The sequence below is a fragment of the Hemicordylus capensis genome, chromosome 2 (genome assembly GCF_027244095.1).
Source record: "Hemicordylus capensis ecotype Gifberg chromosome 2, rHemCap1.1.pri, whole genome shotgun sequence".
Taxonomy (NCBI): domain Eukaryota; kingdom Metazoa; phylum Chordata; class Lepidosauria; order Squamata; family Cordylidae; genus Hemicordylus; species Hemicordylus capensis.
The window spans coordinates 240,912,773-240,938,771 of record NC_069658.1 but is presented as its reverse complement, the minus strand read 5'-3'; the positions used below and the strand labels follow the sequence as shown (position 1 = coordinate 240,938,771).

Sequence of the window (25,999 nt, the reverse complement as noted above, 5' to 3'; positions counted from 1 at the left end):
TTAAGGACAACAGAGAAAAGCAACAAAAGAAAACCAGGAAAGGAAGAATGAATCTCTTCCTGTTCGTGCTGGTGACTGCCAAGAAACACCAATCCAAGAAGAAATAGAGAAGGAAAAACAAAGGAGGCAGCCCCTCTCACCTGAGAAAAGCTTTGTTTGTAAATCACACCTTAAATGTCACTGGAGAATGGACAGAGGGGAGGAGACTTTTAAGGGCTGGGAGCAGGAGCGTACCAAAGTAATTTGGGTGCCTGGACTGCCCAGCCGTGAGGCACATAGCCCCGTTGTTTTTTAAAGTCCTACTGCGGCCAAGGGGTAGCTGTGGGGGGGAGCCGAGCAGTCCTTCCCCCCCCCCAGTTACGGTGGGGTGGGAGCAGGAGATATGCTGGGCCCATCCGTTCGGGCCAGTGTCTTTAAGCAACTGCGAATGTAGAGATCGCCACAAGCCCGTGACATCAAAGAACTCACACTGGAGAGAAACTGTATAAATTCAGGGAATACAGAAAGCGTTTCAGATGCAACTCAAGGCTTAACAGACATGCAAGAAGTCACACAGGAGAGAAACCGTATAGATGTTTGGAGTGAGAAAGAGCTTCAGGTGGAGTTCAAATCTTCAGACACACCAAGTACACCTGTACAGAGCACAGACCAGCAGAGTGGAGGAGAGCCAAGTTGTCATGGGGTGGGACAGGTAAGAGGTCAGACAGAGGCAGGCATAGCTATGGGGTATGCCCATGGCAGTCGGGGTCTGCTTCTCTGGTCATTGCCCCTGCCTAGCTTCATAATAAATGCATAGCACGTAAAGCTTATGCTCGGGGATCATCTGGAATGCTTCTGTTTTGAAAGGAGGAATGGACTTAGTTGCTGGTACCGTCACACTAACAAGTCTGGTCCCTAGCTGAAGTCTGTTGGTGCCATTCTCCACGCTCTCTTTCAAGGCAATGAACATTCTCCTTGCTGCTCGAGTTAGTTTCTCTGAATGGGAAGTCAGCTGGATCCCCCTGGATGGGAAGCCAAAGGACTGGAGCCCCCTGGTGATGCACAGAGGCAGCTGCTCCCAGACTAGCCATCCCCGCGTAGTTCCTCCTCACATCTCCAGGGCCAGACGGGCCCCTTCTATTTGAACCAGAGTCCACAGGGCCAGCTGGGAAGGCATGTGGGGATGTTGGGAAGGCACACGGGGACACTACACATCCCAGATGGCCCACACGATTTCCCAGCTGGCCCCACAACCCCTGTGGTGCCCAAAATATGAGGACCAGCCAGGGAATGGCCCACTCTGGGAACAGCTGCCTCCACCTAGCACCAGGAGGGGGCTGCAGATTCCTGGGAATTGAGTGGCCGATGCAGAGCCCTGAGGGATACATTAAAATTAGCAACTGGGGGGGGGAGGGGGGAGGCCCAGAATATCCACCATGCCGAAGCACTGGTGAGTCTGAAATGGCAATGTGAGGAGTCTGTTGTTTGTTTTTTAATAAGAGATTTCCAAGAGAAGATGTACCTAAGGAAATGTTAATAATGCAATATGAGGTGTATCTTTTTTTTGTTAAAAAACCAATTCCCTCCTATTTATTTCTGTATTTTAAAAAATGCATACCCTGCCTCAATTAGTCTTACATTTCTTTCTGCTCATCTTTCCCTCTGTATTCTGGAATCGGCTGCATGTATAATGCCTTTTTCATTTATTTTTTCACAATAAATATCTTCACCATCCTGAAGACAGGTGCTGCTGCTGTGAATGCCTCTCTCAAGGCCCTCCCTCCCACCTTCTGCTAGGGATGGGCTTCCTAGCCTTGCTCCCCAGATGTGGTTGGACTGTGACTCCTGCCACCCCCAACTGCAATGGACTTTGGACTGCAAAGAGCAGCAAGAATTGGGCCACTTCCACAAAGGGGAAGGGGGAGGCTTTGCATCTAGTGGCACCCATCGGGGATCAAGAGAGCAGGAAACATTCGTCATTGGTCCCCCCCCCCGATCTTGAAACTGGAAGTGCCAGGAAGGGTTGAAGCTCAAGATATTTCCTTGTCTGCCCACCCTGCAAGGGCTTTGCTTCTGAGCTGCCTGCAGCCATGTCACTTCTGAGCTGCCTGCAGCCGTGTGGCAATTTGTTCCATAGCACAAAACTTACTGCTTCTTCCCCACCATGCTTTTTTCATATTCCATCTATATTGCTTTGGGATATGTTTTTTATGAAAGATGTTCTATAAATAGAACTCGCATGAACTGTCATTTTTGCTAATCAGGGTCTGCCCTGGTGTGCCTTTTGCTGGGAGACTACATGTAAGTACTTTAATATATCCCTCTTAGGGGATGGGGCCATACTCAGTGGTAGAGAACATCTTGTAGTAGATGGTTCCGGGTTCAGTCCCTGGTATCTCCATGCAGGACTGGGAGGGACTCCAGCCTGCAACCTGGGTCCGTGCCACTTGAATCCGGCCTTGAACCAGAAGAGCAGGGTGACTCTCGTTTGGAGCACGACCCCGTATATGACTCTGACCCCCGCTCGGAACCGGAACAGGACTTGGCTGACTCGGCGGACTATTACGAACCCAAGGCTCCTTTAACGGATGAGGATTTTGAATCCGAATTTGAACGTTTACAGCCAAGGTCCAGATTTCAAGAGCTGAGGTTCCACCACTCCGCTCCCCGCTCTTGGTACCAACAGGAGACCCGCCACAACTTGGTACCAAACCCAGACTACCATCCCAGCTGATATCCTCGGGACCAGGACTGCTCTTCCCAGCAGCACCAGTGGGATTTGAGGCATAGGACTCGGGACCGATCTTGCTCCCCAGGGCGCGCCTTGCCCGCTCCACCTCCAACTGCTATGCTCCATCCTCCGCCTCCACTTCCTCGGTCCACATCTCTTCTGCCGCCTGAGGTGCCTCCACAGAACCACACTGCGCATGCTCCTGCACACAAGGTTCCCCAGGACACTGGCTGTCGAACTCGATCAGAACGGTCACGACCCCTAATCCCTCGGTACCGACGGAGAAGGACTCTTCGGATTCACAGTCTGAGTATGAGGATCCAGAGGCTGCCTCAGCCCATTCGGATATAGTGTCCCTTGGCTCCTCCCCACAGGAACTCCTCGCTGAGCTGCGCCCGAACTCCCTTTCTGAGGACTATAAGTTGTTCGCTGATTACGTCATGCGAATGGCTAGCTCCTTGGGAGTTCAGATGTCCCAACTGGATAAAGAGGAGCCAGACCCACTGTTCCACCTCATTGAGACTGATACCTGTGCGCCAGTCTCTTTGCCTCTTAATCCATCTCTCATGAAGGTTACGAAATCCTTCTAGGATAAGCCATCTTCCTTGCCTCCGTCCACAAGGAAATTGGAGAATTTTTATAAGGTTCACTCCTCTCAGGAGAAGGAAGCTGCATTCCAGAGGCGACATCCTGCTCCAAACTCTGTGGTAGTCGAATCCTCTCTCACCCAGCATCGTGGAGGCCCTTCTTCAGCCCCTCCTGACAGAGAGGGCAAGAAACCTGACTCATACGGCAGGTATTTATATTCTATTGATACCTTGAACCTTCGGATAGCGACTTACCAGGCATACAACTACAATCATTTTCTTTGGGAGCGTATGGCCTCCGTTTGGGACCATCTTCCCCCGGAACATAAAGACCCAGCCAAGGTCTTCTTAAGAGAGGCTGCTCAAGGTCACTAAGCGGCACCTACACACGTTACGCCACTGAATGTGCTTCAAGGGTTTTGGCCACTTCCGTCACCATTCATAGGCACGCCTGGCTCAGGTCCTCTGGCCAGACTCCAGAGGCACATTCCCGCATCAAGGACCTGCCCTTTGAGGAAGAGGCACTCTTCATTGACAAAACGGATGAAACCTTACAGAAGGTGCAATGCCTCAGGAACACAGCACATTCCATGAGCTACCAACCAGTATCCTACCAGTCCTATCGCACATCACGTTGGCAGCAAAGCCAGATTCAGCCATTGCAGACCGATTCAGCAACCAGACCATTCCTTTCATCCAACCTGTTTTAAGCCCTACAAGAAGCGTTCCTCCTTTTACACCAATCGGGGTTCGGCGTCCCGGCCCCGAACCTCCCCTTCGTAGCACAAATGGCAATGACATTCGGAGTCTTCCCAGGTGGGGCACCAGGCTTTCCCCATACCTTATGGTCTGGGAAAGTATTACCACAACTCATGGGTCCTCACCATCGTGAGGATAGGCTATGCCATCAAGTTTCCCACAACTCCTCCCTGCAACCCTCCGATTCCCACCCCTCCCACACCGGCCCTTCTCTCCGAGGTGCAGACTCTACTCAACAAACAGACAATAGAACCAGTATTGAACCCAGGCTCCCAGGGTTCCATTCCACCTACTTTACAGTACCAAAGCCATTGGCACCCTGTGTCCCATCTTAGATCTGAATTGGTACGTCACCTACAAGCGCTTTCGGATGGTGACCATCCTGACCATCCTGGCCCTTCTTCACAGTGGCAATTGGTTTGCCTCTCTGGATCTCTGCGGCGCCTATTATCATGCCACGATCTGGCCGCAACACCACCGTTATCTCCGATTCCTGGTGGCAGGGAACATGTTTCAGTATTGCGTACCGCCCTTCAGCCTTGCATCTGTGCCCAGGGTCTTTACCAAATGTATGGCCCCAGTCGTTGCTCATCTCCAGCAGTAGAGGATTCAGGTCTTCCCCTATCACGACAATTGTCTTCTGGTGGCCAGAGACCCCTGGACTCTCAAACGTCACCTCGATACCACAATATAGCAATAGCAATAGCAATAGCACTTACATTTATATACCGCTCTATAGCCGGAGCTCTCTAAGCGGTTTACAATGATTTAGCATATTGCCCCCAACATTCTGGGTACTCATTTTACTGACCTCGGAAGGATGGAAGGCTGAGTCAACCTTGAGCCCCTGGTCAGGATCGAACTTGTAACCTTCTGGTTACAGGGCGGCAGTTTTACCACTGCGCCACCAGGGGCTCTTTCAATGCAGTGGGAATATCCCTTCCCACTGCATTGGGCCTACAGATCAACTACGAGAAGTCCAAACTCGTTCTATACAGTTCTATAGGATTCCTCGGGCTCCACCCAAATGCACCTCTTCCTCCCAGACAGGAGGATATAATCCATACCATCCCTCTCTGCCATCCCATCCCCATCAGACTGCGCAGATCATACAGCAGATGCTAGGCTACATGGCATCCACTACACACGTCTTGCCACACGCTCGCCTTCGATCCAGGATGCTCCAGCAGTGGTACCTACAGTCATTTGCTCCTCAACTAGACCCGGCATCACGACTGCTTTGGGTCCCTCGGCAAGTCCTGCATTCTATCCGATGGTGGGATTACCCAGACAAACTCACTGTGGGCTCACCGTTCCATCCTCTGAAGCCCCGCTTCATGCTCACCACCGACACATCATAATCAGGTTGGGGTGCTCACCTGCGCAATTTCCACCCCCATAGCCTTTGGAACTCTCATAAACTGCTCACCACATCAATTTCCTGGAACTCCTGGCCATCTTCAAGGCCCTAAAAGGGTTCCTCCCGATAGTGGCACACTGCGATCCTTATTCAAACAGACAACACGACTGCAGAAGCTTACCTGAATCAGCAGGGGGGCACATCCTCTCCCTCCATCCTGAACGTTTCCAGCAGGATTTGGTTCTGTTGTATCCATCATGGGATCACCTCTTTGGCCGTACATGTACAGGGCAAACTAAATCTCCAGGCAGATGCACTCAGCAGAGCCGGGACCACTTCTCATGAGTGGCAGCTGGACAGGGACACTCTGGCATCTCTGTTTTGAATGTGGTTCATGTCCATTATAGACCTATTCACCTTGGAGATCAACACTCATTGTTGCCTTTATTGCTCGAGATCGGGCTTCGGCCTAAACTCGCAAGGCTACGCTTTCACGCTTCCCTGGACAGGCCTATCAGCCTACATATTTCCTTCCATACCGTTGCTGCCCAGGATACTCCAGAAAATTCTATAGGACGGCCCAGAATGTATTTTAATCGCTCCATGGTGGCCCTACCACCCCGGTTTCCCCGCCGGCTTCACCTCTCCAAAACCGCTACAGTCACCAGCCAGAAATCCCCAACCTCCTCACCCAACATAAGGGCCGCATCCTCCACCCAGACCTACCGCTTCTCCACTTAACGGCGTGGCAGATCTGGCCTTCTTTCCTCTAGACCTACAGCGGGTCCCCTCAGTGGCACACAAGCCTGCCACGGTTAGGTCCTATGGACACAAATGGACACGTTTTACTAAGTATCTAGAGTCCAAGAATCTCTCCCCAACCCAGGTGTCCTCCCAGGTCATCTGCTCCTACCTTCTACTCCTCAAGGAGTCCAGACTCAAACTTACCTCCCCGCTGGTGCACCTGGCTGCTATAGTTGCACATTCTCCTCCGGGTGCTCCATCCTGGTTCCGGGATCCTGTTATAAAGAAGTTTCTGAAAGGTCTCTCTCATCTCTACCTGGACCCTTCTACTATGGCCCCTGCTTGGGAACTAAGCCTTGTGTTGACTTGCCTTATGCACGTTCCTTTTGAACCCCTGGCGTCAGCCTCTGTGGACCTCCTATCTTGTAAAGTCGCCTTCCTTGTGGCCGTCACTTCTGCCAGACAAGTGAGCGAACTTAGAGCTCTGAGAGCTGATCCCCCATACCTCACTTTCTATAGGGATAAGGTCGTCCTCAGACCAGACGTTGCCTTCATGCCAAAAGTGGTCTCCGCTTTCCATCACTCCCAACCCCTTACTCTACCAGTATTCTTTCCTAACCCATCTCATGAAGCCCAACGGCACCTGCACACATTAGATGTGCGTAGAGCATTGACGTTTTATGTACATAGAACAACTGCCTGGCGCTCCTCACCTTCTCTTTTCATCACCCATTCTGGACCAAGTAGGGGTGCACAAGCATCCGCACAGACTATCTCCCACTGGGTGGTGCGCACCATTACCTTGAGTTACTGGCTCGCTAAGAAGCCGCTCCCGCCTTCCATCAAGGCACATTCAACACGACCAGTGTCGGCTTCCACAGCCTTCCGGCAATTCCTTTCCCCTGGAGGTCATCTGCCAGGCCGCTACATGGGCTTCCAAACAATCCATCATGTAGCACTGCACACTAGATGTGTGCACCCGTAGGGATGCTGCCTTCGGACAAGCAGTGTTGCAATCGCTCTCCACCTGACTCCCTCCTCCAGGTAAGATTGGCACTGGGTGCAGCTTGCTATGTGCCCAATCGTGTTGAGCACAGAGACCACATCGAAGAACGACAGGTTGCTTATCTGTAACTAGGGTTCTTCAAGTGGTCATCTGTGCTCTTACACACCCACACATCCTCCTCGCTTTAGTCTCTTTCAGATGGCAGACTCAGAAGACTGGAGAGGGAAGCACCCGCAGCCGCATATAACCTAAGGGGGCAGGGCTGCCACCAAATTCAATGGAAGGATCTAGCTCGAAAGAACTCCGACAAGGTCTCTGCACAGGCACAAAGCCCAATCAGGTAAGAGCACAGATGTATTCTGATTCATAACTATCAAGGCCCCAAATGGCCAGGATAACACATTTGTTGGTGTTAAACAGCAATGAAAGAAGTTTGCAGATTTTGTTTTGTTTCAAACAATAGGTCTCTGAGAAGGAGCAGACTCAAGCAAAGGTTGCCAGTTGTGCCACACAAATACAATATACTCCATATTGAAGAGCTGAAGTTTGCTGCTGCTGCTGCTTTACCTGCCTCGAGGCCTCCTCAGCAGTGCTCTCTCTAATTGTTTTCATCTGTGTGTGAGACATAAGACTTGTTCTGGGCGCGGCAGTATCCAAGCAATGTGCACACACGTGCATTCCGAGTGAGGCCTTCCTGATTCAACCTGAGTGGGAGCTAAAATTAACTGAGTGGACATCAGAAAACGTGTGAGCATGCGCACAGGCCTTAGAGGGAACACTGCTCCCCCCCCCCCATCTGCTAAAACTCCTTCCCTTCTGATTGACTCCTGGCTCACCTTTCTGAGTCTTTCCCAGCCATTCTGGACTTGTCCTTCCTTCAGGTAGTTTGGCCTCCCCATGTTTCTACCGGCCCCCCAGTCCTTAGCGACTGTCCCTATGAAATCCCACCCTCCTCCTCCTCCTCCTCTCACTGATGGCCTCCCTCCTTCAGGAACACCCCCAGCCCTCTCTTCCAGTCCTGCCTGGCAACTCAGGCTCCTTCTCCCTTTACTACCTGACAGATGCTTGTCTTATAGATATCAATAAGAACAACTTCCATAGAAATCGTGGTCCGTGTATTAAGCACATATGGTCCGTACCCCCACAAGATGCCACCCCACAGGCTGCCTCCCTGCCCCCCCCCCACAGGCCCTCCCTCACCCCACTGGGGCATCCTGTGCATTTCCCCCACTCCTAGCCCAGGAGGGCTTCAGGCCTCCCACTCTTCCACCTCCCTTCCCTGACATGAGCTAGGATTAATGCCCCCACCCCGTCCCAGGGCTGCAGCAGGAGCTCTTTCCAGGTTCTTTTCTTTGAGGTATCAGAGAAAGGCGCTTGTGGGTGGGTGAAAAGTAGCACTTGGAGAGTTCAGGGAAACGAGGAAACCCCCGACTCCAATGCTGAGGGTCACAGTGGTTCCGTGAGGGAAGCTGCATCTGTTGTATTTCTAACTGTCGCGTAGATGTTAAAGACCCATCAACCCTGGCGGGTTTCAATCCAACATTATAGACGCAGCTTGAACTGACATCGACATGAGCAGTTTCGCAAGGAAATAAGTCCCACTTCGACTCCTCCTGACTGAGAGGCCAGCAAAGAGTTAAGGTGAGAGAGACGTGACTCCTAGAGAGGTCAAAGGGGATCGTGATTGGCCGCCGCAGTTTCTTCCTGCTCCGCCCCCTTCTCTGTGGAAGGAAGACGCGACTGGGGGAGGAGGAGGAGGGCTCCGGATCCAGGCGGCCGGGGAGCCATTCCAAGTGGTCCACTCGGAGGGGAGCCCAGGAGGTGGAGGTGGGAGAGGGAGGAAGGATGGTAGATGGTGGATGGTAAGGAATCGAGGGAGGAGTGAGTGGGTGAAACCCCCCGGGGGGGGGTGAGAGCAAAGCCCAGGAAGCGAGTAGGGGGTAGAAAGTCACCCCCCAAGCAGCCCCCCCGCACTTCAGCTCATGGGGGGGTGGCCTGTGTGGGGCTGATGATCCCTCTGCAGTTCCTCCCAAGCCAGGACAAGCTTCTTTGCAAAAGGAGGAGGCTTTGAGGAGACAGAAGCCAGTTTTCCAGCTGCTTGCCCTCAATAGCTTTGCGGGGAAAGAGAGACAGTGAAAGAGAGACAGTGGTCCCTGAAGGAGGAGAGGGAGGAAAGGGGGTGAAGCAGATCTGGCTGGAGTATGTGGGGAGGAAAGAAGGTTGGGGGAGAGAAGGCTGCTGTGGGCACTGTGGGGGTAGAAAGCCAGCCTTTTGGGGGAGGAGGCACTGCATTGGTCTGTGACTTGCAAAGGAAGAAACCTCATTCCATCCTGCAGGGGCCCTTTAGATTTGGCTCCTTTCCTATAAAGGGAAGCCTCTGTCAGGAACCCGAATAATCCCTTTTCCTTAGTGAAATGCCTCCCTGACTTGGGGGTGTCCTACTTCAAACACAGAACAAAGTTTTTGCTTTCCAATACTCAGTGGCTTCATCCATTACAGCAGTTCCTGCTGCAGGGACCAGTCTGTGGATAAAACAACTTTGGCCTTCTTGGAAGCTGCCTTTGGAACATAGAATTGGAGATGGAAATGCAAGACTCGGGTGGCACAGAGACTATCAAGACTGGGAGCAGTGAGGAATTCTGGGAAAGGCCTCTGCAGGAAGTCCAGCTGCATGAGGACACGCTCCCTTCAGATGTACAACACCAGCGCTTCAGGCAGTTCTGCTATCAGGAGGTTGAGGGGCCCCGACAGTTTTGCAGCCAACTCCACCAACTTTACCATCAGTGGCTCAAACCAGAGCAACACACAAAACACCAGATCATGGACCTTGTGATCCTAGAGGAGTTTCTGACCATCCTGTCCCCGGAGATGGAGGGCTGGGTGAGGGAATGTGGAGTAGAGACCAGTTCGCAGGCGGTGGCCCTGGCAGAAGGTTTCCTCCTGAGCCAGGCAGAGGCCAAGAAACAGGAAGAGCAGCAGGTGAGAGAGTTGGTTGTTGCCAGATTTGGCTTTCTCTTCATCATATGTTCATGTATATAAAAATTTGATATCCCACCTTTCTGCCAGACCTCAGGGTGTCACTAATACGAGAAAGAAGTCAAACTAATTAAGGGTTAGGTCTGCTTATTGAAATGGAGACTCATATAAGCAAGGAGAAATGTCCTAATTTGCCCAGATTTCTCTGTGGCCTTGCAGGGGGAAGTCTCCTAACCCTTCTCCTTCCACTCACCCACCCCTGCCATTGCCTTTTCTAAAGCCTGTCTCCCCATTCCCTGCCCGGGATTTCTGTTGATGTTTCAGGTGCAGGGGCCATTAGCAGAAGCAAACCCCAATTTTTCTGAGGCAGAGAAGACTCTATCAGATGCCAGACTGAAGCTGCTGCACAGAGGGAGGTCTCAGGAGGCTCATGCAGATCCCACCTCACTGGGTAAGGAATAACGGATCCCACTTCTGCTGGGTCTTCCTTAATCCCATGTGCCTAAACAGGGCGACTTCTTGGTCAACCTGTTGGTCTCTAGCCTCTCCTGCACAAGGCTGGAGAAGTCTTTAGAGCAGGGGCGCACAAGTCAAATGCTGTGGTGGGCTGAAACCAGCCATGGCTTGGCGTGCAGGGGCTGAGGTCGATTTTTAGACCCTAAATTTAGGGCACTCATGATTAAAATTTAATATTAATTAATTAATTGAATTGAATCAAATTGAAATGAAATTCATTAAAATTAAACTGTAGAAGCTCTTGCAGGCCAAGGTGGATCAAACTAGTTGGGCTGGGCACAGAGCGTCTGTGCCTCCGCTGTCCGGCTGGCCCGCTTCTCTGGGTGGCGGCGGGCTGCCCAGCTGGCCCACTTCTTCTCACCCCCACCTCTACCCCCAGCACTTTCTGGCTGGTGGGCTGGCCGGAAAGCTGGCCCACCATCTACTCCAGCCCGTCTGCCAATTCCCGCTGTCCGGGCAGACCTCCGCCTGCTCCCGGCAGCAGGGCCAGCCCGCCACTTCTCACTCCCCGCACACGGCAGTTTCTGGCTGGCAGTCTGGATGGAAAGCTGGCCCACTGCCTCCTCCCACCTGCCCACCAATTCCCAGCGGCTGGGCCAGCCTGCTTCTTCTCTCCCGCCCCCCGACCCAGCACTTTATGGCTAGTGGGCTGGCCGGAAAGCCAGCCTGCCCCCCGCTCACCAAATCCCGGCGGCTGGGTCAGCCCGCTGGCTGCTCCCGCCGGATGGGCCTGCCCACCACTGTCTGTTCCCAGCAGCCAGCTGGCTGCCGCTGCCTGTTTCTCCTGCCGGCCGGGTGGCCCCGTCGCTAATTGGCAACTGCTCGCAAACTCTCTGCCACACATGGGATTAGCGACACATTCACCTCGGAGAAATAAATATTTAGATTTGATTCAATTTCATAACCATTATTTTTTTAATGTTTATTTATTTAAAATATTTCTATACTACCCAAAACATGCAACAAAACACTTATGGCAACAAAACCCTGATTGGATAACCACAAATGTGATGGGGGCGGGGCAGGGAAGCTCTTTGAGATGGTGTGGAAATCCAAGCAGAATCATTCATTCCTCAATCCAGTTGTAACTTAGGAATTAATGGAATGGAGGAATCCAGTTGAAACGTGGGTGGGGGCACCACTCCACAGGAGCGAGGGCAAGGCGGCGCGTTCTGCAGGCTTGCTCCACCTACCCTCCCCCACTCCCAAGCTTCCCTGTCCTTCTTCAGTTGGGGCTGGGAGCTTCTTGGAAAGGAGGGCGAGCGGCTGGGAAGGCGAGCAGAGCGTTGCCTGGTCCCCCTTTCTGCTGCACTGCCTCCCAAGCCCCTCGCTTCCATCGGGGCCTGGGAATGTGGGGGCACATGCCTTCTGATGGAGACGGAGTGTGCATGCGTGCCATCATTCTCATCAGAAGGGCAGAGGGGCTCAGAAGGGTCGGTGTTCATTGCCAGAAATATGTCCCTGAGTGTGGTACAGTACAGACTACTACTGCTACTACTACTACTACATCCCCATGAATCCCCACATAGTTCTCTCCTCAGTCGGCCGTAAGAGAATTAAATTAAATTAAATATATGGATACCGCTCATCAACCAGAGTTCTCAAAGCGGTTTACATAGATGAATCAATCAAACAAACAAAGAAATATGTCCGTGGGATCAGTGCTTTTGCAGGGAAGGGACAGAAGCCAACACTTCCGGATCTCATCCCCCATGTGCTGCTCTGCCCATCAAACCTGCAGGGCAGTGACGCTTCCTAATGTAACATTTTATTGCTCTACAAAAAAGGATCGCTTTTGTCTCTCTTAGTTCATGGAAGACCACTGGAGGTGTTGACAAGCTCATGGCTCCCCTGTGTGGATGGAGAAGCAGCTTCTACCCAACCAGGTCAGGTAGGAGAGGGATCATGTGGGGGACAGCCTAGGTGCCTTTCCCTGAGCCTGAAATAATATTTGCCTCTCTGTAACCTGCCCACTAAGAGGGCCAAGAGGCCATGTATGCTGCCAGAGGATCCTTAGCTGCTTCATTGTAATTATCCTCAGAGATCTGTGTATGGGCAGGGGCGCACCGAGGTAATTTGGGTGCTCAGACCACCCAATCGCTAGCCCCCCACACGAGGCCACGTTAAACCTTTGGGGAGTCCGCCCCGCCAAACCTCTGGCGGGTTTTTCCCCTTTTTTCTCTTTTAAAATTTCTTACCGTGGCTGAGGGGTCGCTATGGGGGCGGGGAGCGGAGTACTCCCCCCCTCTCCCCACCACCCCGCCGGCAGAGGAGACCAGAGCAACACTGGGCATGTCCATTCAGGCCAGCGTCTTTTACAAACTGCGAGGCATGCCTAGACAGTTTAGAGATCAGTCCCTGCCGCTGCAGGGGGAGGGAAGGAGAGGGAAGAAGGGCTGCTCTGCTCCCCGCCCCCCAGCCACCCCTCAGCCATGGTAAGAATTAAAAAACCAACAACAGCAGATGTTTGGTGGAGTGGGTGTGGGGTGGTTGCCAGAGGCATCTGGCCACAGCCATTTGGAGGGGCCCTCCCTGAACTTGGTGGACTGGAACGGGTCCCCACGGTTCAGGGCTTAGAGTGCCTCTGTGTATAGGGGTGGGGGGACAGTTTTCTGACCTGTGAGTCCAATATGTTCTTGTTCCAGGGTGCCGTGTCCTTTGAGGAGGTGGCTGTGCATTTCACGGAGGAGGAGTGGGCTTTTCTGGATGCAGACCAAAGAGCCCTGCACAGAGCAGTCATGGAGGAGAATAGGCAGAATGTGGCCTCTCTGGGTAAGGCTCTCTCCCTCTCCCGAAATGGCTGGTGCTTCTTCCTTTGTCGGGACCCAGCATTCCTTCTGGATGTATTCTTATGGCAGGGTTGTGGGGCCTCTCTGCTGGGTGGGGGGACACTTATCCAGCGGCCTGTAGTTGGAACTGCTGTTGCTGGAAGTGTTAGGCTTCGCGATCAGGGGCTTCTTGCTGGCTTGCCTTGGGAGGATGTGGAATATTCTGAGAAAGTGCTTCTCATCTCTGTGTTTGAGCCCTGCTGACTTTTCCACCAAGATTGCTTTTCCCACTTGAATTTCCAGCCAAGCTGGGAGAATAACAGCTTCCTGGCATCGGACTGATGCTTTCTGCTTCAAGCAATACAGCATCACCGACTGGCTTTTTGGGCATTGGGATGGGACCCTCTGCCAGCTGGCATCCCTTTTTGGGATTAGTGCTTTGGAGGCAATCGGGTGAAGCTGTGCAGGCTGCAGCTGAAACATGCCCTGAAGCGGGACTTTGGATATGGAGAATGGACTGGGATGGTTGTAGTGAGAGCTGTGATGAGCTCCTTTGGCATCCTTCTGACCAGCTGATACATAAACTGCGGAGGATGAGCCTTAGTGGGGGAAAGAGGTCATGTGGCAGGTGGGCTCCACATCCTGAAGAAAATATTCCCAGTGAATAGCAGAGAAACTGATGCATTGAGCTGAATCTTAAGAACATAAAAACAACTGCAAACACTTCACATAAGAACTTAAGAAGAGCCCTGCTGGATCAGGCCCAAGGCCCATCTAGTCCAGCATCCTCTTTCACACAGTGGCCCACCAGATGCCGCTGGAAGCCACAGGCAGGAGTTGAAAGGGGCATGCCCTCTCTCCTGCTGTTACTCCCCTGCATCTAGTACTCAGAGGCATCCTAACTTTGAGGCTGGAGGTGGCCCACCGCCCTCTTGTCTGCACTGTTTGGTAGCATCTCTCCAGGGTCTCTTGCACAGGACTTTTCAACCTGCTACCCAAAGCCTGATTTGGGTATGTGGAGGACTTAGTCTGGGTCTGCAAGCAGCAATCATGTGTAGCAAGCTATTCCTGCCCAGTTTTCTCTAAAAGCATCCTCTTCCCATGTGGAGTTCCCCTCCTTGTCCTCAGGTGGCCTTTTGGCTCCTCCACTGTGACGAGTGGGGAAAGAGGGGCTTTGCAAGCACAGAATGCTCGGAAAGAAGGAAAGAGCTCAGGAAATGTTGGTGGTGGGAAATAGGAATGTGGTTTGTTTGGGGGGAAGCAGACATGATGAGGTAAGAAGGTCAGAAAAGACAGCAGGGAAGGGGGAAGAAGGGGAAAGGGTGGGTGGGAAGAGGGACCAAAGAGAGATTTGGAACTAGGAAGGAAAGACAGGAGGAGAGAAGAGAGGAAGAGCAAGGGGGAGGGGAGCCCCAAGAGGAAAGTGCTGTGAATGTAGCAATGGGGCACGCAGGAGAAGGGCAAGGGGCAGTTGGGGTCCAGAGAGCAGTCCAAAGTGCCACCAAAAGCTACACCCCAAACTCTGACTCCAGAGGAGTCCCACAAGGGACAGAGAAAGAAGGAAGGAAAACCAGTAAGGAGCTCACAGTAACACCAGAAATAGTAAGGACGTAATAAGAAAAGAGAAATGAGCAGGGAGATGAAGAGGAAGGGGGCAAGGAGAAAGAGAAAGCAGAGGGGGCTGAGCGGGAAGTGAGAGAGGGACCTGAGGACGGCTGCTTGGCTCCAGTCAACTGCGGCTCCTGCATGCTGGTTGTTACTGCCTCCTGGTCGTCCTCCCTGACGTACGTGTATGTGTGTGTGTGTGTGTGTGTGTGTGAGAGAGAGAGAGAGAGAGAGAGAGAGAGAGAGAGAGAGAGAGAGAGAGAGAGAGACACAGCACAGGTGCAGTCTGAAAGGTGGACAGAAGCAGATGTCTGCTTGGCAGCCTTCACAGCTGTGCCTCCCTCTCCGAGCCTGGCTGGATCGGGTGGCAGCAGTCAGCCCTCACTTCCTCGTTGTCGCTTGGGAGCAATACTTGCAGCGATACTTGGCAGCAGCAGGGGAAAAGATGGCAAGGGGGAAACGACCTGAAGCAGCCATCCCAGTGCACAGGGAGACTGTGCGGCTGCTGGAATGGGCTGAGCAGGGAGCCACACCTCTGTGTGCACTCCCTCAGCCACACAGCTTAGAGCCCCAAGCCGGAAGTTCAGGACAGCAGTGAGACAGAAGTTGCCACCTTTCTGCCTGCTGCTCCACAGTGAGTGATTGTAGCCGAGGGAAGGAGCGAGCAGCGCAGCAGCAACAAGCAAGGGCAGTCTGTCGGACTCGGAGCCTCTCAAACACCCCAATAGTCCACACCGGCACGGGGCCTCTCCCACCGCCCCAAGGACGGCCCTGGCTGCCATTTCTCTCTGCTGGATTGTGGAATAGGTGAGGGGCAGGTCCAGTGGATGCTGTGAAGGTGGTGCTCCCACGTTTAGGATCATAGAGGCCAACTCCCATCATGCACAGGGTTCCTTCACAGCAACCCATTCAACTTCACAGCTGGGTGGGAAGCCAAATCCAAGTTTCCATCGGTCACCTTTCTACACCACACCATTCTTCATGTAATGTCAATCACTGGAGATGGCTTTCGTGATTTACTTCCTGTTCTGAACTCCACTTTGTCATTGGCTTTATTGCTTAATTTTTGTCGCTTATTTTCTCCCTGCAATCTATACTATGCTTCTTTTTCTCTTTCTCTCTAGCAGGTGATGGGTGGAAAATCAAGACTGAAGGAGAAGCATGCAGGTCACTAGTAGAAAGAGCAAGATGTAAAAAGAAAGGACAACAGAAAAAAGCAACAAAAGAAAAGCAGAAAAAGAATGAATCTCCTCCTGTTCATGCTGGTGACTGCCAAGAAACACCAATCCAAGAAGAAATAGAGAAGAGAAAGCAAAAGAGGAAGCCCCTCTCACGTGAGAAAAGCATTGGTTATAAATTGTGGCTTAAATGTCACTGGGGAATGAAGAGAAGGGCAAAGGAACCATTTAAGTGCTTGGTGTGTAGAAAGAGCTTCAGTTACAGTTCACAGCTTAGAAACCATCAAAGAATTCACACAGGAGAGAAACCATTTAAATGCCTGGAGTGTGGAAAGAGCTTCAGTTGCAGCTCAGGTCTTAAGATCCACAAAAAAATCCACACAAAAGAGAAACCATTTAGATGCTTGGAGTGTGGAAAGGGCTTCAATCGGAGCACAGCTCTTAAGATCCATGAAAGAATTCACACAGGAGAGAATCCATTTAAATGCCTGGAGTGTGGAAAGAGCTTCAGGTGTAGCTCAGGTCTTAAGATCCACAAAAGAATTCACACAGGAGAGAAACCATTTCGATGCTTGGAGTGTGGAAAGACCTTCAATCGGAGCACATCTCTTAAGATCCATGCAATAATTCACACAGGAGAGAAACCATTTAGATGCTTGGAGTGTGGAAAGAGCTTTAGTCATCGCTCAGCTCTTAAGATTCATGAAAGAATCCACACAAGAGAGAAACCATTTAGATGCTTGGAGTGTGGAAAGAACTTCAGCCATAGCTCAGGTCTTAAGAGCCATGAAAGAATTCACACAGGAGAGAAACCATTTAGATGCTTGGAGTGCGGAAAGAACTTCAGCCATAGCTCAAATCTTAGGAGACATCAAATAATCCACACAGGAGAGAAACGATTTCGATGCTTGGAGTGTGGAAAGGACTTTGGTTATAGCTCAACCCTTAAGAAGCATGAAATAATTCACAAAAGAGAATGTTGGAGATGAACTTCCAGTGCATCGACCTTTTGCACCAACTGTCCTAATGACCACTAGGGGCACTGGGAGTAGAGACAGTGAGTCAGGGTCTCCCTATCTGTCCCTACTCTATGACCCCTGAACTGACTCTGCAGCACTTCCTGTGCTGAGTCACAATCCTTCCTTTCCTCCTAGAGAGCAAATGGAAACATATCTCTCTCTCCTTACCTATCCACTATGTAGTCTTTTAGATTAGATATAGGTCTTTACTATCTAAGTGTATTTAACCAATAAATATTTAGTGTTTAGTCATACAAGGACCTCCATGTGTTTTCTCTGAATAGCTGCAATATCCAAACCATCTTCTGCTTCCTACTCTGTAACTGGAGTGTATGCTCATTCCTTAGTGCTCTGCTGTTTTACCTATTGTGGTAAAAATCAACAACCTCTAATGGAGAGAAACCATTTAGATTCTTGGAGTGAGGAAAGAGCTTCAGCCATAGCTCAGCTCTTAAGAACCATGAAAGAATCCACACAGGAGATAAACCATTTAGATGCTCGGAGTGCAGAAAGAGCTTTAGTCACAGCTCAAATCTTAGGAGACATCAAATAATCCACACAGGAGAGAAACCATTTAGATGCTTGGGAGTGTGGAAAGAACTTCAACCGCAGCACACATCTTAGAGAACATTAAAAAAATTCACACGGGAGAAACCATTTAGATGCTTGGAGTGTGGAAAGAGCTTCAGTCAGAGATCAGCTCTTAAGAAACATGAAAACATTCACAGAGGAGAAAAACCATTTAGATGCTTGTGTGGAAAGAGCTTTACTCAGAGCTCAAATCTTAGGAGACATCAAATAATTCATACAGGAGAGAAACCATTTAGATGCTTGGAGTGTGGAAAGCGCTTCTGTCAAAGAGGAGGTCTTAAGAAACACCAAGGAATTCACACAAGAATTCAAGAGTCCTTGCAAAACACCAAGGAATTCACAAAGGAGAAAAACTTTTCATCTTACAAAAGATGAAAGATTTCACACCTGGAAGGATATACATATTTTTTAATGTAGATAGCGCTTCCATCTCTCCTCCCCCTGCCCTTCCAGAAGATGTAGTTGAGGAGAGTGGAGCAGATACTTTTTAGCCACCTCTCTCATCTCCCCCACTTCTGAAAGAAGAAGGGCGGGGACAGAGGAGCTGTGGTGGGCAGCAGTGTTCCCTCCTCATGTTTAGAATCTGTGAGCGGAAAGAGTTTTGTCCTGGGCAGCAGCATCAAGTCAGTGTGCGCACAGAAGTCTCTCACTTACACACAAACACACACATGCGTTACTGACTATCGCGCAAAAGTAATGTTTGCATGTTGGGAAGGAGGCTACATTTAGAATGCTTCTTCCTGCCTTTTAGTTTTCAATGTGCAAAGTATGTGGGTTCATCATACATTCAGTCATGTCAGCTGGCAGAAGTTGTTAATCTCAGCTTTGCCATCCCAGTGAGATCTAGCCTGGTAATCGCTAGGCTTGACTACTGCAATGCGCTCTACCTGGGGTTGCCTTTGTACGTCGTTTGGAAACTTCCCTTGGTTCAAAATGCAGCAGCTAGTTTGTTCTCTGGGGTGTCCCGGGGAGACCATATTATGCCTGTTTTAAAGGAATAGCATTGGCTACTAATGGGTTTCCAGGCCAAATACAAAGTGCTGGTGATTACTATTAAAGCCCTAAACGGTTTAGGACCAGTTACGCAGGAGAGCACTTACTTCTGCATGATCCCCATCACACATCGAGAGAGGTCTGTCTCCGTATGCTGTTGGCCCATCTGGCAGTGACGGGAGTGGGCCTGCTCTGTTGTCACTCCTAGGCTGTGCAATGTGCTCCCTGTAGACCAGGGCTGCTCAACTTCAGCCCTCTTGCAGATTTTGGCCTACAATCCCCATAATCCCTGACTGTGGACCACTGTGGCTGAGGATTATGGTAGTTGTAGTACAAAAAACAGCTGGGGGGCTTAATTTGAGCAGACCTGCTATAGACTTTCATGGTTTGACATCTTTGCCATCCTTCAAAAGAGCCCTTAAGACCCATTTTTTCAGCCAGACTTTTTACTTACTCTTAGTATTTTATTTAACATATTTGTATACAAGTCTCTGGGCAGTTTACAAAAAAACAATTTAAAAAATAAAAAGATTAAACATTAAAACAAGTCGGGGTCTGCTCCTCTGGTCACTGCCCCTGCCTAGTTTCATAATAAACATATAGCATGTAAAGCTCAGGTAAACTTATGTTATGAGAATGTTTGGAATAATTCCATTTTTAAAGGAGGAGCAGACTTAGAAACTGAGTTGCTGGTATTTTTACACTAAAAAGTCCGTTCCCCAGCTAAAGTTTGTTGGAGCCATTCTCCATGCCATATTTCAAGGTGGTGAACACTCCTTGCTGCTCAAGTTAGGTTCTGTCAATGGGAAGCTGACTGGATACCCCTGGATGGGAAGCCAAAGGACTGATTCCCTGGTGCTGCACAGAGGCAGCTGCTCCCATAGTAGCCATCCATGCATAGTTCCTGGGCAGCTAGGCAGACATGTGAGGATCCCCCGAACAGGAAGCCAAAGGACTGCATCCCCCGGTGCTGCACAGAGGCAGCTGCTCCAGCGTAGACATCCCCGCGCAGTTCTTCACATCTCCAGGGCCAGATGGGCCCCTTATATTGGAACCAGAGTCCACAGGGCCAACTGGGAAGGCATGTGGGGATGTTGGGAAGGCTCACGGGGACACTACACATTCCAGATGGCCCACATGACTTGCCAGCCAGCCCCATGGGCCCCTGTGGTGCCTGAAATGTGAAAAACAGCCAAGGAATTATCCACTCTGGAAACAACTGCCTCCACATAGAACCCAGAGTATGCTGAAAATTCATGGGAATGGAGGGCCCAGAGGGCTATGGGAATGGGCAGAGCCCAGTTCAGGAGGTGGTTGGTGTATTTTTTTAATAATAGATTTCCTAGAGAAGAGGTACCTAAGGAAAGGTTGTTAATGATGCATTATAAGGTATGTCCCTTTTTATTTAAATGCCAAATAATTCCCTTATTTTGTGGTGACCCAGCCTCCCCATTCCAATAGCGTTAACCAGAAGTGAACCCCTAAACTTTACTTACAAGAGCCCCTGGTGGCGCAGTGGTAAAACTGCCGCCCTGTAACCAGAAGGTTACAAGTTCGATCCTGACCAGGGGCTCAAGGTTGACTCAGCCTTCCATCCTTCCGAGGTCGGTAAAATGAGTACCCAGAATGTTGGGGGCAATATGCTAAATCATTGTAAACCGCTTAGAGAGCTCCGGCTATAGAGCGGTATATAAATGTAAGTGCTATTGCTGCTATTGCTATTACAAGCTGGCAACCCCTGATTTTGACCAATCAGTCCACCAGGTGGGTGGGACATGTGAGCTGTGGGGGTCTTCTTGGAACAAGAAGCAGAAAGTCTGTTCAGAGAGGGCAGAGCGGAGTGACCAGGATGGAGGTTGCTCCTGCATGGGACTCTGTAGATCCTTGAAAGACAGGATTGTGATCTTGCCAGGACTTGGGTGAGTGTCAAGGGGAATGAAGCCAAGGCTTTGGGGCCTTGGATATTAGAATAGGTTAAAGTGCGTTTACTTTGCGTTAGGAATTATTTTGTTTTCTCTGTGTTGCCTTGCATTCCTAAATATCTCTTCTTTGCAACTGAGTAGCTATGATTTCAATGTGTACCGCCTAATAACAACCCGAGTGCTTTGAAATATTCTTGTAATCAACTAAGTATTTTTAAGTGCATCCAAAAAGCTTAAAAGCCTGACGGGCCAGTCTGCAGCGACTGGAATAAAAAGATTTTCCTCTGCTGTTTTTACAGGCCTCCCAGGATTGCTTATTAATCCAGCAGGAGAAGGGAGGGGTGGAAAAGCCCAGTAGTGCAAAATGAGTCTTTAAAAGAGCTTGGCCAGTTAACATTAGAATCACGTGCAGGTAAACTCTTGGGGAGCAGGTCTTTGTATTTACACAATATTCAGTCCCAGAGAGACTGATGGACTAAAGGACTGCTAATGACAGTAGAATATCCTCTATTAAACTGAGTCAAGATATGTCAGCTCTGATCTTTTTGGATGCAGAGAAAGCATTTGACAATGTCTCCTAGCAGTTTATGTGGAAGTTATTGGATGCAATGGGAGTTGGTAATAATTTTATTAGGGCCATAAAGACAATATATTCAGAGCAATATGCCAAAATTATTATAAATGGGGAAGTATCAAATAATTGTAAAATACAAAAAGGAACTAGACAAGGTTGTCCGCTTTCCCCATTACTTTTTCTATTAGTTCTGAAAGTGCTTTGTAGAAACATTAGAGAAGATGACCAAATACAAAGCCCGAAAGTAGGGAAACAGGAGTATAAACTCAGAGCCTTTGAGGATGATGTGGTGTTTTTTCTAGAATATCCATTAGGAAAGGTTGGAAGGCCCTTGGGGAAAATAGAACAATTTGGCCAATTGGCCGGGTTTTATATTAATAAGAGTAAAACGAAGGTGTTGACAAAAAATATGGACCAGAAATCAAATGATAGACTTTACAAGATAAATGAATTGAAAGTGGAGAAGAAAATCAAATATTTGGGCGTCTGGTTGACAAATAAAAATTCTTTGTTTTCAAATAATTATATTAAAATATGGAATACAGTAATTCCATACAGAATTGATACAGAATACAGAATTGATTTGTAAAGATGGACTAGAATGAACTTATCTTTAATGGGAAGAATTTCAGTTGTGAAGATGAATGTCTTACCTAAAATGTTGTTTCTTTTTCAGACTATTCTTATAATTAATATGCTAGCCTGTTTCAAGCAATGGCAAAAGGATATAACTAAATTTGTTTGGCAAGGGAAAAGACCAAGAATTAAATTTAAAAATTTAACAGATGCTAGAGAAAGAGGTGGCCTTACCCTGCCTGATTTAAGGCTGTATTTTGATGCTGTTTTGTTGACGTGGTTAAAGGAATGGATAACATTAAGAAATCTCAGAATACTTGATTTGGAAGGATTTGGAAGAAGGTTTGGCTGGGACTCATATTTGTGGTATGATAACAGCAAAGTGCATAAAGACTTTCTTAATCACTATGTAAGAAGGAGTCTGATGGGAGTATGGGCAAAATATAAAAAATGGTTGGAGTGTAAAACTCCATTATGGGTATCCCCAATTGAGGCTTTGGCACATAAAGAGACAAATATGCAATCTGAATGGGGTGCTTATAGGGATTTGTTATGTTTTCAAGAGAAGGGCTGTAAATTAAAAAAAATTAAATGGAGTACAAAATTTGATTAGTAATTGGTTTCAGCATCATCAGCTAAATGAAACTTAGAAAAAGGATCTTAAGGTTGGGTTTGTTGATCAAATGTCAAGATTTGAGAAGGAAGGTGAAAATGATGAAAAATTAGTCTTTAAGAAGTATAAGTTGTTGCTTTTGGGGGAGACAAGAGATGAAGTGGTTAAAACGACTATGATAAAATGGGATCAAGATGTGGGTCATAATATAGATATGGCTGCTTGGGAAAAATTATGGAAAACTGATTTAAAGTTTACTGCATGTTATACTTTAAAAGAAAATTATTATAAGATGATGTATAGGTGGTATCTGACACCAAAAAAATTAGCATTAATGTATAAAAATGTTTCAAACAAATGTTGAAAATGTGGACAATGTGAAGGAACTTTTTTCCATATGTGGTGGTAATGTGGGAAAGCAAAGGCTTTTTGGGATATTATATACAATGAGTTGAAGAAAATTTTTAAGACGACATTCCTTAAGAGACCAGAATCCTTCCTGCTGGGAATAACTGAAAGATAGTTCTCCAGAAGAAATTCAGCATTTTTAATGTATGCATGCACAGTGGCTAGGATAGTATATGCGCAGAAATGGAAAGACACTAAAATGACCTCAAAAGAAGACTGTTTGATAAAAATTTTGGAATATGCTGAGATGGCAAAGCTTACAGCGCTTATAAAAGACAAAAATTTGGAATGTTTTAAAGAAGATTGGGAACTATTTTTACTTTATTTAAAGAACTATTTTTCTAATATGGACTTTTCAGTAGGGTTTTAAATATAGTAACAGCAGGTTGGGTTGGGTAAAATCGAGTAGTAGTGTGGAGTATGTATGTTTTGAATTATTATAGCAATAGTTTATATGTATAGTTATTGTGAACAGCGCAGATAGTTAAGCGGGAAGTCAATGTTTACTTATGTGTAGAATTAAATAAATGAATGTAATTTGAATGTAAAGCAATTGTAAAAGCCAATAAAAATTTAAAATGCAAAAAATAAAAATAAAATGTCAGCTCTTGTCAACAACTGACCCCTAGTGAAGCCATATTCTTAAAGAACTTAGAAACAGGTTTTGTAACCCTATTTTCATTGTGTTCCATTTATAGTCGATATTTCTTACAGTCTGCCAAGACTTATCAACAACAACAACAACACTAGCATATTTTTTAAAATACAGTCTGAATTCTAATGTAACGGGGCAGGTTAAGAGGACATTTCATGTAAAAATGGTTCCTTCCTCTCCTGAATTTAGCAGCAATAGTATGGGAGAGGATCAAGACCATTTGAACATTGTGGAATTTTACCCGTTTTTCTGCTCACTGAAGTTTTACTCACCAACACTGAGACTAGAGTCCCTGACAGTGATTCATATATTGGAGATATGATCAGAGACTGGTTGTTTCAGTATTCTCCAGTAATATGTAAAGGTAAGATAAAGTGTGCCGTCAAGTCGATTTCAATTCCTGGTGCCCACAGAGCCCTGTGGTTGTCTTTGGTAGAATACAGGAGGGGTTTACCATTGCCTCCTCCTGTGCAGTATGAGATGATGCCTTTCAGCATCCCTGTATCGCTGCTGCCTGATACAGGTGTTTCCCTTAGTATGGAAAACATACCAGTGGGTATTCGAACCAGCAACCTCTTGCTTGCTAATATGTATGTGTGGCTAATTAGTTAAATGTCTAGCATATACATTCAGTAGAACATGTCATGTGCTGGGGATATTTGGAATTAATCTTTTTTGAAAGGAAGAGGCTTAGTTCCTGGCAATTTCATATTTCAATTTCTGCTCCCCACCTGAGGCTTGCTAGTGCCCTTCAACTTGCTGCATTGAAATGGTAGAAATGAAATTTCTCCTTGCTGTCGAGCAGTTTCTGTGAACAGAAAGCCAAGGGTTTTTGAATGGAGATTCCTTAGAACTACCCCCTTAATGAATGGTGTAGAAATTGCTGGAATATAATCATTATTTTATTTATTTATTTATTTGTTTGTTTGTTTGTTTGTTTATTTATTCAATTTCTATACCGCCCTTCCAAAAATGGCTCAGGGCGGTTTACACAGAGAAATAATACATAAATAAGATGGATCCCTGTCCCCAAAGGGCTCACAATCTAAAAAGAAACATAAGACAGACACTAGCAACAGTCACTGGAGGTACTGTGCTGGTGGTGGATAGGGCCAGTTACTCTCCCCCTGCTAAATAAAGAGAATCCCCATGTTAAAAGGTGCCTCTTTGCCAAGTTAGCAGGGGAATATTGTATTATTCACAGCTATCAAGGCCCAAATAATCCCTGCTATCTTGGCAAAGAGGCACCTTTTACCGATCTTTTTAATTAGCAGAGGTGTATCTATGGTGGGGCAGACAGGGCACGTGCCCTGGGCGCCACTTGCAGGGGGCGCCAGTGCCATGCTGCTTCCCAACCCCTCCCCAGTTTGCAAAATGGCCACTATGCATGCTCAAATGGCCTCTGCAAGGCCTGGCAAGGCCTAGGGCCTTGCAGGGACCATTTGAGCATGTGTGGTGGCCATTTTGTTTTTGATGGCCATTTAAAAAATTAAAAAAAATGGCCACCGCACATACTCAAATGGTCCCTGTGAGACCCTAGGCCTTACCAGGCCTTGCAGAGGCCATTTGAGCATGTGTGGCTGCCTCCAAAAGAGCCACCATCCTGATCTTTGCAAATCTGCCCAGGACGGGCTGCAGTAGTAAATTAAGATGGCAGTGTGGGGGGGGGGAGACTTTTGCAGGACCCCCCCCCAAAGGGGCTACAGGTAAAAAAAAAATTAAAAAAATATATATGTCAGTGAGAGCCACTGTCCGTCAGAGTAGACAATGGCAAGTTAGATGGAAACCCCTCCTGTATTCTACCAAAAGAAAACAACAGGGCTCTGTGGGCGGCAGGAGTAGAAATTGACTTTACTGCACACTTTACCTTTACCTTTTACTTCAGGGTGCGTGTGGGAATCAGGTTTTCGAGTGTCCCCCTTTCAAGTTTGAGACTAAAATGTGGGAGACCATATATGCCACCCGGAGTTCCTTAGAAGAAGTGTGGAATACAAATGTAAAAGTAAATGTCAAAGTAATTATTATTTTGTTTCTCGGTTGTTGAATGCAGGGGGTTCTCAGACATGGCTCCCCAGGTGGTGGACTACAGCATCCATCACCCACAGTGGTTTTTTGGCTGTGGATGATGAGAGCTGCAGTCCAGCAACATCAAAGAGCACACATTTTAAAACCTCTACTGTAATGAATTATGCACCCTGTAGGGATCAATCATGGATGGCTCAGTCAATCAGGAGGTGACAATTTGGGGGACTGTTGGAAAACCCAGTTTACTGCTGAATTCTTACAGGAACCGTGTGCTGATTTTGTGTGGGAGGTGGGCTTGTTTTTGTATTTCCCTTCTAAGTTACATTTTCTCACCCTACTGGAACAAAGAAGTTTTGATTCTAATTTTGCATCAGATATTTGGACAGGGGCGCAATTTCAGTGCTTGCCCTGGGC

General features: G+C 48.3%; 1 protein-coding gene across 1 annotated transcript in view; it reads left to right on the top strand.

Annotated features, from left to right (window-relative positions):
* LOC128343901 (uncharacterized) overlaps positions 1 to 23,527 on the top strand; it is a 47,927-nt gene extending 24,400 nt beyond the window's left edge. Inside the window, 9 exon segments of the mRNA XM_053293333.1 lie at positions 2,386 to 2,683; positions 3,085 to 3,241; positions 4,392 to 4,579; positions 8,897 to 9,028; positions 9,705 to 10,145; positions 10,467 to 10,593; positions 12,467 to 12,549; positions 13,304 to 13,430; positions 16,156 to 23,527. Coding sequence (XP_053149308.1) covers positions 2,386 to 2,683; positions 3,085 to 3,241; positions 4,392 to 4,579; positions 8,897 to 9,028; positions 9,705 to 10,145; positions 10,467 to 10,593; positions 12,467 to 12,549; positions 13,304 to 13,430; positions 16,156 to 17,198 — 2,596 coding nt within the window. The 3' untranslated portion in view covers positions 17,199 to 23,527.
* Positions 23,528 to 25,999: the final 2,472 nt, after the last annotated feature.